The sequence below is a fragment of the Oratosquilla oratoria genome, chromosome 1, assembly GCF_046742065.1.
Source record: "Oratosquilla oratoria isolate Oo_2021 chromosome 1, ASM4674206v1, whole genome shotgun sequence".
NCBI classification, from domain to species: Eukaryota; Metazoa; Arthropoda; class Malacostraca; order Stomatopoda; family Squillidae; genus Oratosquilla; species Oratosquilla oratoria.
Genome location: NC_134777.1, coordinates 125,904,046 through 125,921,361, shown reverse-complemented (window position 1 = coordinate 125,921,361; position 17,316 = coordinate 125,904,046). Strand labels below are relative to the sequence as shown.

Genomic DNA, 17,316 nt, shown 5'->3' with positions numbered 1-17,316 from the left:
CATAGTGATACGCGTCGCCTCATCTCCTTTTGAGCGTTACGACGTCACATCATTTAACGGCGGTACAGAAATCAAATTATTTGAAAATGTATAGCAGATTTCCAATAATATTCAGTAATGTTGTTGGTCCTCAGTAGGCATAATAATCACTAATCATTGTCCATGTATTCGTTTGTTTATTCAATTATGTAGATTTTTGTATTCGTAAGAGAATTTTGGTCATGTACTGTAAGGCTAGACAAAGCATCCAGAGACGAAATTACTTGAAACTCTATAACAGTTAAACATATTCAGTAAAGTTATTAGTCTACAGTAGACAAAATAATCATTAATAATTATTTATTTGTTTATTCATTTACTTATGTGGATGTTCGCATGCGTAAGAGTATTTTTGTCCATGTAATACTGAGACAAAGCATCCAGAAATGAAATTACTTGAAACTCTATGACAGTTAAATGTATTCAGTAAAGTTATCAGTCTACAGTAGACATAATAATGATTAATGATTATTTATTTGTGTATCTATTTACTCATGTGGATGTTTGTATTCGTAAGAGTATTTTTGTTCATGTAATTCTGAGACAAAGCATCCAGAAATGAAATTACTTGAAACTCTATAACAGTTAAACATATTCAGTAATTTTATCAGTCTACAGTAGAAATAATAATCATTAATAATTATTCATTTGTTTATCTATTTACTCATGTGGATGTTCGCATTCGTAAGAGTATTTTTGTTCATGTAATTCTGAGACAAAGCATCCAGGTCGAGAGCGTAGGCTCGAGCTCTTTCTCCGATCAGTCGTGATTGTGAGTAGTGACGGGCTAGACCTCCCTCGCCCTCCAAGTGCAAAGAACAATTTTTACAAGTTCTTGCCGCAAAAAATGGATGGCAAAAACCCATCTCGGATTTCTTTAGGAGATAAAATTGGATTACGTCACCATTAAACCGAAAATAAGTGAATTAAACGTGAGACATGTAATTTGTTGATTTGAAAACTCACCTGGTGAGATTAGGTTGTACTACCTTGGCAGTTTGTACCTGAGGTGGTGGTGTTATATTTAATGGATTACCTGAGGCAATAATAGTTCATGGCATCAATAAAATAGAAAAAAATTCTTTTGGTCGAATGTGAAGAAGATGAAGATAAAGATGGGAGGAAGCCATCGCGCCTATTTTTCGTGAAAGGAACTCAGGAACATCAATCGATACCTCAGGTTATTGTCGTCTTCTTCTCCTCCTCCTCCTCCTCCAAGGAGCTTGTGAGTGACGCAATGCAGTTTCGACCACAGGAAGGCCCAGGATCCCATTGTTCTCGACTGAAAAATAACCCTTAATGCATCAAAACTTCAAAACGTCCGATTATAACGAAAGAAGATTTGTATTTCGTCACATTTAACCAGCTCCTCTATCCTTCGGGGTCAATAATTGAATCGACAAAGATAAAGGAGAGATTTAAGGCAGAACGAAAGAATATTAACAGTTAAAAGTGATCTACATTCTTCTATTAATGAAGATAAAATTATCAGTAGGAAAAAATGACTCGTGACTCTGGTCCGTAAGGGTGCTGCGCGGTCTGTACGAGAAGTGAGAGAAGACTGTTTCGTGAGATCGCCGAGCTCCCCTTGCGTGTTGGATGATGACGTCACAGCACCAACTAGAGGTCGTATTACGTCACGAGACGCCTAAGTTATTTTTATTTTCAGCCGTTTTATATAATAAATTTGTCATCTTTTTTCATTCGTTGTTATAATTCATTGTAATAATTTACTTTGTACATCGCTTGTTCAATGGAGGATGCTATGACGTCATGTCGCCAAATTCTTTGAGTTTGTTTTTATTAAGTCAAGACGACTAAACACAAGTAAAAATTTCTTGTTAGAAAATATTCGTATAGAAGAAATGAGTAAAGAAAATATCTTCATTGCTCAATTGAAAACTAGGATGTTCCCAAGAAGAACTTTAAATTCATTTCACACTGGCCATATATCTTATCAAAGATGCGAACCAAAATATGACGACATTGTCTTGTGACAATAACTGATGATCACAGAATTATGTGGATGTAAGGAAGAACTCTCAGTATTGGATCAAATATTATCTAAATGCTTGTATAAGGATTCTGATGCCATTGTGAGGATCTTATTTCAAGACATCATCACTTGGTTGTCGTTTCGAATGTACGTCATCCGTGACGTCATCGGAGCAACATCGTCTGTCATTATGAAGCCCTTCCTCGACGCTGTAAGGAGGACATGGTTCAGAAATCACGGGATTTGTTATTGATAAACCACACTCCACGACGAGAGAAAAAAGAGCGAACGTCCTCCTCTTGCTCACGCACACCAATCTCTCCACCATAACACGGGGGCGGAGCCTAAGAGTGACGTCATATCGTCTTACCTTACGAGGAGGTACGTGACGTCAAGTCGAGTCAGAGGAGCTTTTTGAAAAAGAAGGATGATAATAGAGTATTAATAAACTTTAAGGAGAAACCAGCGTATATATACATACAACAACGAAATCATTGCAACGAAGGGGACTAGAGCCTGTCTCATCTACCGCTCGATCTTGGAGTCCTGAGCTTCGATCTTACACACCACCGCCATGCCGAGTCTCGACGACCTGGACCTTCTGGTGTGGCTGCGTCGTCTCTTGTGGTGGCCCAGGGAGCGGGAAAAACGCCATGGCTCCCTCTGCGAAGCGCTACAGTCGTCGGCTCTCCTCATGCACAACATGGCCCAGGCTTTCGGTCTGTATCGTAGATTTTCTGAAGGAAAATCATCCCTTTGATAGCCAGATATCTGAATTAAATTGTTTGGTAGAGTGAAATTTGTTGAGCGTAGTTAACAGTTATTTTCAAATTCGTCTATCATGATGTGTCAAGATTTATATGTTAACTGTACACAATTTTAGTTTTGGTTTTAGTTTTAGTTTTGCAGTATACAATAATTTCACAAGCAAATCAAGATAATACTAATACAAATTAAATATTCAACAAATTTGTAGAATATAGACTGTGTCACATGTAAAAATATCCTAATATACCAGAGGTAACTCATTGAGCTCCCTTAATATACTAGAAAACAATACAAAAATGCTTATAAGGAATAATACTGTAATACATGTAGTAGTTTGAGACTTATGATGACCAAGTTTAAAGACAACAAAAGTATAAATACAATTGCTATGACTGCTAGACAAATAAGCATCTAAAAGAAAATTCCTATAATATACTTGGAATGCCATATAATTTTGTGCAAAAGGAATTGAGAATCTTTTTTCACAAATTTCCTTCTTGCTGTCGATCCTTCGCAGGAGCCGCTCTACCGGCCAACACCAGCGCCACCCCAGATGATGGCAAAGGGAGCCCGAGGAAGTCCGGCCCCATTCCTCATCTGGGGAACCTTCCCGACCTGAACAAGCTCTCCGACGTGATCAGGAACCTGGTGATGGGGAACGTGGTCTTCGTCAAACCGATCCTGAAACCACGCAAGATCTGTATCTATACCTGTGCCGATCTTAAAGGTAAGAATCGAGGTTTCGAAGTCACAGGGAGGGTCTTCTTCTTCAACCTCCTGGGGACCATGTCAACGATGAAGAGAATCGTTAGATAAACTAGTTACTAGTTTTGGGGTTCTGGTCCAGTCATGTAGAACGCGTTGGACATCCTCTGGTCCCCCCACCCCCGGGTCCAACGACCCCTCATCTCTAAAGTAAATCATATCTTTGATCATTAGCCTTAACAAAATCCTTAAATTATGTCAAGATGAACAGTTATCCCTTAAGGAGCTGACCAAAAATAAGCGATAGAGTTTAACCTCTTAAAGGGCTTAAAGATTAGTTAAATAGTATCGTATCGTGCTACCCAGAATAAAATCATTGAAGTTTCAAAATCGATCTTGTAGTATATATTTGAATCTGACCCATACTATTTTTTTCAATCGTTGTTATTTACAAAGTTTACGAACGGGGTGGACAAGGAAGGTAGACGGTCTAAAAGAGGTGGTAGCTATTGGTAATAAAGATACTGACAATATGTCATTATCAGTAACTATTTTTATCTATCGTGTAAGGGGGAGCGCAACTTGCTAGAGGAAGACTTTGGGTCACATACTACGTCATGAATTTCTTCCCAACCGGAACGATTGTCTGAATTCGTGAGCTGTTCCTCTTTTCAGATTTCTCTCTTGTACCTCAGGAATACTGTAGCCAGAGCTCTTCTCTACAGCTTACCTCCATTGTGTGTGTGTGTCAGTGCGCGGCTTCAGTGTCAGTAAATGTGTTCGTTGACGAGATAAACACCATATGAGGACGGAGCCTTTATTTGTACGACGTTTCGCTTATTACAGCTTTTTTCAAGTACAAGTTGAGATACAAATGCTTGAGATTAAATAAGGGGAAAGGAGGGAACGGGGAGAGAAAAGTGGGGGAAGGAAGAGGAGGAGGAGGAGGAGAAGGGGGGGGGATTGGACACTGGGAAAGGATGAGAATGCTGGCCCAAACGTCCGTGGCGAAATGTCCACAAAGGGTGGTTTAGATATTTAATATTTTGCTGGCCATGGGTATTAGGGGAATAATGTGAGGCGAGATGTTAAACATGCCCCTGTTTTGTTCAATAGTGTTCGTTCCTTGAATGATTGCTGCTTCTAAACACTTCCTGCGGATTTTGTCTGGTTCCCGTATTTTGTCTGGCTCCGTCCTCATATGGTGTTTATCTCGTCAATCTTGTCGGCAAACTGCCACTTTTAAGGAAATGTGTTCGTACTCTGAATGACGTATTCAAAGATTCAAGAGAAAACAGGAGGGACACTGTACGTCTCGGAAGCAAATTGGGCAATTTTGAGTTTTTTGTGTATTCAGGTTACGGAACCTTTCTTGGCCAACAATGCTTTCAAACACCTCTGCTGAATTATTTATTCGCGTTATACCCCTTTTTACTCATTTGAATAATTTTATCTCGCTTTTTATGGCAACATTAAATTTTTCGATGTCAGGCTTTTGTCAGACCCCCAGACTGTTCGGAGTTTGCAATCATCGCTGTGTTGCCCTTCGACTGCCATGGTCGTCGAATGTTTTTATTCTGGTTGCCGTCAGGCGATTTTATTCACCCCGTTAACGTCCTCGGCAGTCAGAGAGTTCAATAAGGACATCTACTGCTGCTGCTGAAACGTTGGCACCCACATTCTCTCTCTCTCCCTCCCTCTGCAGACACGATCATGGAGCGATCGGCTTTGATGGAACACGTGTACCCCAAGCTGAGACTCTACTGCATGGAGAAAGGCTACGAACTCAACATCGTCGATCTCCACTGGGGCATCCCGGACGAGCACCTCAACGACCATTCCTTCAAGGAACAGTGCCTCGGACAGCTGACCAGTGAGTATGCTGTGTTCCTTCATTCTCCTACTCTTCCTCCACATCCCCCTCATTCTCCTACTCCTCCTCCACATCCTCCTCCTCCTCTTCCTTCTCCATCGTCCGTGGTACTCCGAGTTTTGCTCTTCTTCGTGATTTCTTTCCCTCCCTCTCTCTCTCTCTCTCTCTCTCTCTCTAGTGATACTTCAAACCGCATTGTTGGTTCTTTTAAAGTTACTGTGATTTGCCGGCACATATTTTTTTCAACCACAATACAAAAATAACCCTGCGTCTAATATGGCCATGCTGCCGAATGAGGTTGGGCATAGATACAGAGTGCATGGCTAAGGCGGTCTGGGGTAATCTCGAACAAGAGTCCATTGAGCGCGGACTATACTTCTGTCTTACTTTACAAAGTGATTTAAAAAGATGAAAGTGTCGCCGTCAATTTGTAAACAAAATGAGCTCGACTAAAGGGGTTATCCCACTGGGTTATTTTTCCTCCGACATCCTACATCCAACCTCCATCTAAATAACTAGAACATGACTTCGCTTACTGAAATCTAGACTTCTCTAAGGACATTTCAACGGTATGTCTAACATTCATCTAGGCTTACAATATCTTAGTTTACAATTCAGCTTTGCCATATATAACGGAAATAGAATTTGATATTTGAAGATTTGAAAATTAACCGAAGTCGTTTTTACTCAAACGAACTCTCAACTGTCGGCGTTAATTAGACGTTCTGTCGTCATCGCCGCTAACACGGAAATGCACAAAATAATTTGTTTCCTGGAAGATAATTGTCAATGACTTTCAATAGAGTAGTGATGAAACAATATTTTTTCTCTAAATGTTATTAAAGAAATTGTGAAATGGGGGGGCGTCTTATGCGATATTGCGTGTCATACAAATACAGTAGTTCATTGTTGACTAAACATTGATGTAGTTCTTATGTCTTCTCTTTATCTACACCTATTGTCTCCGATTATAGTCACTTATAACACACACACTTCCGAGCTACCGAGCTGTCAACACCTCTCAACTAGAGCTCCGAAGGCTGCCGAATAAGACGAAAATTCTCAATAGTGCAAGGAAAACAAGAGGACTGGTTTGTACTGAATGGGAGGGGAGCACTTGTGGCTATCCAAAATGATTTCTCTGCAGTGTTAAATTGATCTAATAAGAGAAAATACAAGAAAATAAAAACGATAATTTTGAGCCGAATGTCGACTCAAACGCAGAGCCCTCTGGAGGCGCTACGCCGAAATTAAATGTAAACAGAGGCCTTGAGACACCTAGTCCGATGATTAGATTGTATAACGAAGACACTATTTCTGGTTTTGGTAAGTGCGATAGAATAAATTTGAGTCGAATCTTAGACATGGAAAAGGAGATGAGTATTAATAGAAAATTGTGGGAAAAAGAATTCATAAAACTACGGAATGAGATTGTGAATTTAACGAAAGGCCTTTTCGAAGCTAACAATGAGATATGTGAACTCAGGAAAATAAATTCCGAACTAAATAAAGAGCTAAATGGATTAAAAAGATCTGAGGTTAAATGTGAAAATGAAAAAATGAAAATTAATGATACTACCAATGTAAATAGCAAAATACAAGCAATGTCTGAAAGAAATGAAGAAAACTTAGGTGAGGAAAATTTGCAGAATGGAATGAAAAGCAGAGAAAACGAAGAAATAGCTTCTAAAGAAATAGTACAAAAACAGATACAGGAAAATGCAAAGGACACAATTATTCAAGTAATCAAAGAAAAAACAAATTGGGTCATAGATACAGTGGAGAGGATCTACGGGGAAATGTATTACTTCACATGACCACACAGCATACAAAGAGACAATGGGAAAATGGAAATACCAGATACAGAAATAATGAAGAACCGTCGAGACTGGATTTAATATTTACAACAAAACCTGGAATTATGGATAAAATTGAATACAAGACATAATTTGGAAAGTGTGACCACGTACTAATAGAGGCTGAAATAAAGGAAGAAATATATATGGAGAGAAAGGAGAAATACAGAAAAGGAAGATTGATGTACAACAAAACGGAGTTTGGGAAACTTAAGAAATTCTTTCAGAATGCTAATTGGAAAAAAATTCTATATTGAAGAGACAAAAGTGGAAGAGAAATGGACGATCTTGATGGAAATTTATAATGAAGGAGTGAATAAATACGTACCAAGACAGAAACAAAAGAAGGTTAGATTAAATGCTGGTTCAACAGAAGATGCAGTGAGGCGAAAGATAGAAGAGATAAAGCTTGGAAAAAAATGGAGAAAAGATAAAAAACCTGGAAAATGACAAATATATATCAACCATAGAATGAATATGTAAAAGTGCACAGGGAGGAAAAAGAAGCTACGAAAAAGACATCATAGAAAAATGTAAAGATCAACCCAAACTATTCTATAGATATGTGAATGCTATACTTAAAAATAAACAGGAAATGGTGAAACTACGCCATGGAGATACAGAATACACAGAAGATCTAGAAATGGCCGAAGTTATGAACAATCACTTCAAGTCAGTTTTCACTAGAGAAAAAGTACAGCATTGGGACGAAGGAAGTGAAGTACGATCTCCCCCTATGAGGGAAATAACAGTAGCACAAAAAGAAATAAATGATCAATTAACGAACCTTGACGTTAAGAAATCGCACTGTCCAGACGGAAATGCAAATTGGATATTAAAAGAATGTAAAGAACTAATGAACAAAATATACAACATAATAAGTTGCTCACTCAAAAAGGAAAATACCAAAAGACTGGAAAATGCCAGCATTGTACCAATATACAAAGGAAGAAACAAGGAAGGACCAACTAATTACAGACCGGTCTCCCTTACAAGCACTGTAGCCAAAATTTGTGAAAAAATTATCAAGAATAGATGGATAAAACACCTGGAAGAAAACAATATAATAAACTCGAGACAATTTGGATTCAGACAGGGAAGATCATGTGCTACAAATTTAATCTGTTTCTACTCAAGACTAATAGATATAATACAAGAAAGGGATGGATGGGCTGATTGTGCTTTCCTAGACTTACAAAAAGCCTTCGACAAAGTACCACACAAAAATTATAAAAAAAAACAATATATATATATATATATATATATATATAGATATATATATATATATATATATATATATATATATATATATATAGAAAACATAGGAGGGATACAAGGTAACCTACTAAACTGGATGGAGGATTTCCTGCATGGTAGAAAAATGAGAGTAGTGCTCAGAGAAAAGTGTTCAGGTTGGGAGGAGGTGATTAGTGGAGTTCCACAGGGATCAGTATTGGCTCCAATAATGTTCGCTATTTATGTGAATGACATGGATGAAGATGTGGAATGTTACATGAGCTTCTTTGCAGACGATGCTAAATTGTTGAGGAAAGTGAAAACCGAAACGGATTGTGAATCACTACAGAGAGACCTAAACAAGGTTTGGAAATGGAGTCAGAAGTGGGAAGTAGACTTCAACATTAAGAAATGTAGCATAATGGAGTTCGAAAAAAAAGAATATCAGGACAATATACAATTGGAACAAAGGAAGTGAAGAAAGTGGGATCTGAAAAAGACCTGGGAGTAATTACCTCAAATATCTTGTCCATTGATAAACAAACAAAATTGTCGGAGAATTCTACAACTTGCTAAGATCAATAAAGGTGGCTTTTGCGTATTTAGACGAGGAAATGGTTAAACAATTATTAGTTACACTAATAAGGCCTAGGCTGGAGTATGTAGTGATACTGGTCACCCAGTACCAAAAAGAACATAAAGAAAATTAAAAGAATCCAGAGAGCAACCACGAAAATGATCCCAGCACTTTCAAACATGTCATATGAGGAGAAACTAGCTAAATTGAAATTATCGAGTTTGGAACAAAGAAGAGAGAGGCGACCAACTGACCATCTACAGAATCATGAAAGGCACGGAAGTCCTAGATAGAGAGGACTTACTAAATTGGGACAAGATAAACACAAGAGAACATGAAAAAACTCAATAAGAATATTTATAGAAAAGACCTGAAAAAACATCTTTCTACACAGTGATAGACATCTGGAACAAACTGGACAAAACAATAGTGTGTGCAAAAACCATACACGAATTTAAGAGTAAACTAGACATTGCGAGATACAAAGACGGTAGACCACGAGTATAGCTCCCCTTCCCATAAGATACAACTGGGTAAACACACGCACACACATACACAACTTGAAAAATGTTGAGATAAAAAAAAATATATATATATATATATATATATATGTATATATATATATATATATGTATATATATATATGAATGGTAAGAATGGAAAGACACGATTGAGAACAAGAGACTTTATTCCTGACCGGTTTCGCCTTTGAGGCTTCTTCAGAGGTAATGTGTAGCCGCAAAGGCGAAACCGGTCAGGAATAAAGTCTGTTGTTCTCAATCGTGTCTTTCCATTCTTCCCATTCATAAACCTGTCATGTCACAATATGTATATATATATATATATATATATATATATATATATATATATATATATATATATATATATATATATATATGATATGAGAAAATCAGGAAAATAAAAATATAGATGTAGCCAAACACTACCCCCCATGGCAAAAGAGTATGGACCTCATGGAGCCACAGCCACCCGCCCTATCTAGTTGTCTGTTGCAACAGTGGCGACCCGGGTATCATAGTGTTGAATTTCATATCACTATAGTCTGCGCTTCAAGGAGTCCGTTCAGGATGTGGAATACGTCGTGACTTAGCACTAGCCATTCTGCCAAATCAACCCTAGCACATCCCTCATCTTTATTTCCCATATATGTGCTATTTTAATTTGTTCCATATTCTGTATATAGTAAATGAAGCTGTGACACGTGGCAACAGCGCCTTTTCCTCATGTTGCCACGCCGAGGTGTCACAGATGGGATGGAGTGGGTCATCGCTGTTATAATCCTGAAAAGTGATATTCATTATACTATAGAGCTTCCTTTGTTATATACAGAATGAAAAAGATCAAATAACGCATTGATGGGAAATAAGAAAGAAAGAGATATGCCACACTATAATAGGACATTCAATATATAAAGTCATCTATCTTGAGCATTGTTGCGGAATCAATTAGTGATTAGAAGCATAGATCTATACTGTATCTTCAACTCTAGGATTTTTGAATTGGTTATAATATGGATAATTTTGACACCAGTAATTTGCATATCACCCAGAGATCTTCATATTTAGTACAGACTGCTGTATACTATTCATTGGGATGTAAAAACACCATAGATTTATTTTTTATTTTTGTTAAGAATATTTCCGCAAATAAAAAGGAAAATTACTGTATAGAAATTGAAATTGATCGTTTGTCATATAATTGTGTCACACGTTTTTCATTTGCGACATTTACATTTTTGTCTTTCATCCTATTTCCTAAAAGAAAAAGAAACTTTACTATACGAAAATGGACCTCTGTTCATTTGCCGTATATTCTTGTCACAAATGTTTTATCTCTGGCGTCTACACACTCGTCCTTCTCCTCCACTCCCTCCCATCACAGCCCAAGCCCGAGACTCACATATCGTGACTGTGGTCTTCCTCAACGAGACCTTTGGCAACGCTCTTCTCCCGAAGACCATCGAAGGCCCGGACTTCGACCAGGCGATCTCGTCCATGGAGCATGACACGGACCGAGAGCTCTTCTGGAAATGGTACCATTGGGACGAGAATGCACAGCCCCCTTGTTACAAGCTCCAGCCGATCAGCACACACATTCCCAACATCAAGGTAGCGTTTTCAGGCCATTGTAAAAGTATTACACACATTCCCAGTATCAATGCAGCGTTGATAGACTACCTAGCACTTATACTGTCAACCTCAGGGTAGCGTTGTCAAGCCATTGTTGAAGTATTACACACATTCCCAAGATTAGTGTAGTGTTGACAGACTACCTATCACGTATAATGCCAACGTCAGGGTAGAGCCAAGTGCTATAAGATTCCAAAAGGAACAAGAGACCCTGGAGGACAGACCTCAAGCAATGACGGGGAGCTTGGGTACTTGACTTCTGAAGCTGGTTCCTCACTTCCAGGAGAGCAGCGCGAGTCTCCATCAGGAGGCAGTGCAAGAGTGGAACAACGAGGTCAAGAAGATGATGACTCTTATGCGAATGGTCTTCAACCAGGAGCAGAAGGAGAAGTACCTCAGCACGGTCATGGAACAGGTGAGTAAGGGAGGGACCCACACAGTCTATGATTTACCTTCGCGTCAAGGGAATCCATCAGACAGTATACACTTTGTGTTATCAATGAGACAGTCACTGCTCGCTGCCATTTATTTCCTCTCGTTTTCTCTCACTCACTGCCGTTTCATTTCTCTCGTTCTCTATCCCTACAGGAGATCAAGCAGAGCGTCTTCATGAACCAGGAGAGTGCCAAACACTGCCTCTGGATCTGCCGGAAGTTCACGCACTTCCCGTCTCACAACATCCCGGCCCATGGCAAGATCTACGTCGCCGTCGAGCCGGAGAGCAAGAAACGGCTCGACATTCTCCAGAGCGAACTCAAGGTGCGAGTCCTCTCTCTGAAATATATGGCCACATCGCCAAGTAATTTTATCCAGCTGGAGGAAGCCTTCCGCTGCTTAAGGGGTTCTCCCACATTAAATATTCATTGACGATACTGAAATATTTTATTCAATAAAAAGCATTGACAGTGATTAATCATTGTCAGCAAGTATCGCCCCTTTGACGGGGCGCCCTAAGGGTTTGTTTCTGACGAAGTGGGGGGGTCTTTGGTGCTCCAGGAGCGGCTAGATGAGATCCGGATGCTGAAGTTCCGGGTCAAGTGGCACAACAGCGGGATGAACCCCGAAGTGCCCGAGCATGCGCAGTTCGTCGAGGACCTCTGCGCGCAGATCTCACCGCTCCTCATCTCGATCATCGACAGCATCATCGAGGAGGACGAAACCAAGGTGAGAGGGTGAGGAGTGGGGAGAGGAGAGGGTCACATGGAGGTGATCGTGGGCATTATTTATATTTGTAGTACTTGCGTTATCATCATCATCATCACCAGCATTGTTATTATTATTACAATATAATTATTGTTTTATCATCACCATCACTTAGCTTTATATTTGATTTTATTGTTTATATATATGATTCTTCTCGTTATGATCCCATATTGATGACAAGGGTGGTTGAATGGGCTGTATCAGTTTGTGGTATACGTGTGTGACCTCTAGGTTATATACTCAGTATTTGGCCTATCCCCCCCTCCCCCATTGGAATCAGTGATGAATGGGAATGCGAGAGGGTGGATCTTTACAAAGGATTACAAAGGCGGAGCATGCCGACAGGAGACCTTTTGGTCCATATCTAGGTCGGATGCGAAAAAAAACTATAATAATGTATGCAACAAACAAAATACATAAATAAATGCATAGGTATAGTTGAATAACAAACAAACAGGTAAACAGTAAATAATAATAAATTGACACATAACTAATAATAAATGAAAATCAAACAGACAAATGATAACAAAGCAAAAACAAACAATATAAAATAAATTATAATCATTACAGCATCTTGCTTAGGTGTTTATCTAAATGAGTCTTAAAGCTTCGAACTGAACTACATTGCACTACCTGTGCAGGAAGTTTATTCCATTCATTAACTACACGGTTGGCAAAGTTGTTTCTACCTACTTCCAAATTGAATCTATTTCCGGATAGTTTGAGACCTTTGTTTCTTGTCTGATTCTCATTCAATGTGGAAATTTTGTCACTTTTGATGTTGTTAATTCCCTTTAGAATCTTAAAGACCTGTATCAAGTCACCTCTGAGTCTACGCTTTTTTTAGGGAAAACAGATTCATATGTTTTAGTCGATTTTCGTATGATTTATTTTTGATATTTGGAATCAGTTTTGTGGCTCGCCGTTGTACTTTTTCCAGTCTGTCAATGTCTTTAATGAGATTCGGTGACCATACAGAAACAGCATATTCCAAATGTGGACGAACTAACGATTTATATAGCTTGTTAATGAGCGATGGACTTTTGAAATCAAAAGATCGCGCAATCAGTCCTAGAATCTTATTTGCTTTCTCAGAGGCTGAAATACACTGCTTGGATGATTTGAGGTCGTTACTGATAATTACGCCGAGATCTTTTTCACTATCCACTTTTGTTAACGAATTTCCAAATAACTTGTAATCGTACTTATTGTTGTTTTTACCTATGTACATTACCTTGCATTTACTCGTGTTAAATTTCATTAGCCACTTTTCAGACCATTGCTGTAATTGATCTAAATCTTCTTGAATATCTAATTGGTCTAAGTGATCATTTGCCATTCCGCACAGTTTTGTATCATCAGCAAATTTGGAAACAGTAGATCTTAGTCCATGGTCTATATCATTTATATATACTATGAATAGAAGTGGCCCAAGAACGGAACCCTGAGGAACTCCACTTGTAACATTTTCCCATCTAGAAGTTTTTCCATTTAAAACAACTCTTTGTTTTCGACCATTCAACCAATTACTAGTCCAACTTAATAGGCTACCACTTATTCCGTGTAAAGCTAATTTAGTAAGTAGTCTTTCGTGTGGGACGGTATCAAAAGCTTTTGCAAAGTCTAGATATATTAAATCTATATTGTTTCTTTTGTCATAATTCGATATAACTATGTTGTAGAATTCGAGTAAGTCACACAAGAACGTTTCCGTCTGAAACCATGCTGGCTATCATTTATCACACGGTTACTTTCTAAATGATGTTCGATAGCATCTCTGATGATAGTTTCCATTATTTTTCTTACGATTGAAGTCAAACTCATAAGCCTATAGTTATTTGGTTTCTTTTTGTCACCTTTTTTGAATATGGGAGTAACGTTAGCTAGCTTCCATTCTCTTGGGACATCTCCGGATATGATGGATTTCTTGAAAATAATTTCTAATGGAACAACAATCTCATTTTTAATTTCCTTTAAGATTCTTGGATGCCAACCGTCAGTCCCTGGTGTTTTATTAACTTTGAGTTTATGTATACACCATTTAATTTTTTCTTTTGTTATATTTACCGTAGTGAGTAAGTTTACCCTAGACTTTTCACAGGTTTCAGTTTGGAGTTCACTTTGAGGTGTTTCGTCTATATATGTATAATAGCTTCTGGTAGGGATGGACTTACAGTTTGCTTTTATTGTATCCAATCCTGCACTGCGGGCGACCGGGGTGGGACCAACAGGGTGCAAGTGTGTCAAGCTAAACCCGGGATGGTCCTCCAGATGGCTCTTCGTGTGGACGCCTGGAACATTCTTACCTTCTCCAAAGATGATCGATTACATTTTTGTAGGGGGACTTCAGGAGGTTTAGAATGAATGTAGTGGCTCTTTCTGAGGCCAGGATACCGGGCACTGGTGAGATCAGTAGTGAAGGCTACACCTATTACTGGTCGGACCATAGCCATGGAACCCAACCTCAAGGGTAGCTTTAGGTACCTTCTATGAACCTGTATATGTGTGTATGTATGGATGTGTCTGTATTGTGTGTGCGTGTGTGTTTACCTAATTGTATGTAGGAAGGGAGCAACGTTCATGGGGTCCTGTCTCTTATCCAATTATCATACCTCGTTTTAAAGTCATATAGGATTTCAGCTTGTGATATGTCACCTGGGCTATTATATGAAATAATGCATCTGTATGGGAATTGTATTTTCCCACATCCGTCAAACATGTGACCTTTCTCATGTTATTCCCAAGGCATCGTGATGCTTACCTATCACAAATTTAGAGATCTTTTCTGACAACTTTATCCATCCACTCTAATGGTCTGAACACTGCAGCCAAGTCAACCCTTTTTCTATGATCCTTTACCAACGTCAGAGCTAGTGCTTCTAGTCTCTCTTTTTATGACTTATCTGAAAGGACGGAAATAATTTTGATCGCTGGGTTTTGTATTCTCTCGATCTTGCTTATACATATTTTACTTTGTGTGGGACTATACTGTGTGTGTATCAGTACGTTTGTCTGTCTGCATGTTGATATGTGATAAATATATCACATGAACTAATGTGCACGATGATACAAAAATTAACAAAATGTGCCACCATGATTTTAAAATTCAGCATGACGACTCATCTCTCTTTATCTTTCTCCTCTTGTCCTCGTGTATCCAGGAGGAGCTGAAATCGTACCTGGGCATCGAGAAGCGGCTTTTCCATGAACTGATGCAGCAGTCACTCATGTGTCAGTTTAGATACAAGAACTTCATGGGACGGCACGAGCTTCTCACCAAGATCCGTAGGTAAGTACGAGGGAGGAAGGGAATCAAAGAAGACAGAATTGGAGGCGCAAAGAAAAGAGAACGGGAAGGAAAGTAAGGGTGATGGGATAAGACATGGCTTCTTCCCCGATGGACTGCAGTGATCGACTTATGAATTTAATTCTGACTGCCGTCAGGTGGTTTCTATTCAGCCAAGGGAAATCCTCTGCTGTCAAGGACTCAACCTCTTTAATCCGGCAGCGCCACCTGAGGTTAATGAAGTCACAGGAATAAAAATAGAGTATTTAGAATAGGAGTCTGCCATCGTAGGAATGAAGGGGTTGATCAGAAGAGTCTTCTCACTTCGTAATAGTGAAACCCTCTTGAATGAAATTGCCTGGCGGCGTTGACCAGAATAAAATCTTTGAGGTGTGTCACTGTGGTGAAGGGGTTAATATGAAGTGGCAGGTGAGGGGGGATTTAGGGATTAGGAAAGATTAACATAAAATAATATTAACATAACATAACTCTTTCCTCAACCGGAGAAATTTCATGGAACCGAATGAAAGCGTCTGATTTCAACCCAATGGGCTCAAAGTTAACCTCTGATACTAAAGAGGACGGGACCTTCAAGGAATAAGGCCGTGCAGTTGAGCACAAAGGCCAAAGTCCTCAACTGTTACCGCATGGTTCGCACTTTGCAGTTTACGTTTTCTTTTGTTGCTTGTTATATGTGCCATAGAAAATGGTAGGATTAGGTTGGGAAGGATGGGAAGGCGATTTTATTGAGATGACAGTACAAATTCCGACCTAAAGGTGCACGAAATCATCTTCCCTTAAACCAGAACAACACGCAAAAGATGTTTCATCGTGGGAGAAGGCTCATCTGTTTTGCACTATTTCGGGTGTGGGTGACTGTAGCTTACCAATAACCTTTTGTGACCTGGGCTGAATGACCTCCATCAGGTACTTGAACAACGACTCCTGCGTGCCCCTCATCATGCACGGCGAAGTGGGCTGCGGGAAGTCCTCCTTGATCGCCAAGGCCATGGAGCGCTGCTGCGAGTGGCTCAACGACGTCCCTCTCGTCGTCAGGTGTGTTATGTCTTAGGTTTTCCGTGCGTTCCAATAATTTTTTTTTTGTAAATATCCATATATTAGTAAGGGTAATCTAGACGCATGCTTCCTACAACACTGTCTATATTATACTGTGTATGTTTACATCATGGCGCCCCCAGCGAAAACATCAACAAACCAAAAGCAAAAGGCGCATATCGCCATTAACCTAAACATTGATTTAACCTGAATACACTACAAGATGAGTCCTCAGAAAGAGCTCTTCCTCCTCCTCCGTCTCCTCTTTCTCTTCCTCCTCTACCCTTTCTTCCTCTACCTTTCACTCAGTGATGTTACTCGTCATCAGGTAAGTCCTCTGGAAGAGCTTCTCCTTTTCCTCTTCCTCTTCTTCCTCTTCATTTACCTTCCCCTCCTCCTTTTCTTCTTCCACCCTCTTTTCATTTTTCGTTTCCTCTTCCCCTCCTCCTCCACTTCCTCTTCCACCCCTTTCCCCTCTTCTTCCTCCTCAAGAGATGTTTTCCATATACAAGACTAATCACGCATATTGCACAAAACCGCATACACAGATCTCGTCACATCCATGTATGAA

At 39.3% G+C, this 17,316-nt stretch overlaps 1 protein-coding gene across 5 annotated transcripts in view; it reads left to right on the top strand.

The window, feature by feature from the left end:
- The window catches only part of LOC143026469 (NACHT and WD repeat domain-containing protein 2), a 148,692-nt gene that overhangs the window by 88,465 nt on the left and 42,911 nt on the right, over positions 1-17,316 (top strand). For 4 of the 5 annotated variants that reach the window (XM_076186940.1, XM_076186914.1, XM_076186932.1 and 1 more), the window contains exons 5-12: positions 3,321-3,530; positions 5,214-5,381; positions 10,953-11,179; positions 11,484-11,615; positions 11,789-11,959; positions 12,197-12,364; positions 15,565-15,692; positions 16,617-16,745. In XM_076186940.1, coding sequence (XP_076043055.1) covers positions 3,321-3,530; positions 5,214-5,381; positions 10,953-11,179; positions 11,484-11,615; positions 11,789-11,959; positions 12,197-12,364; positions 15,565-15,692; positions 16,617-16,745 — 1,333 coding nt within the window. Of the gene's footprint in view, positions 1-868; positions 2,755-3,320; positions 3,531-5,213; positions 5,382-10,952; positions 11,180-11,483; positions 11,616-11,788; positions 11,960-12,196; positions 12,365-15,564; positions 15,693-16,616; positions 16,746-17,316 lie in introns of those variants that run through there. The other variant, XM_076186949.1, reaches the window with a different exon arrangement.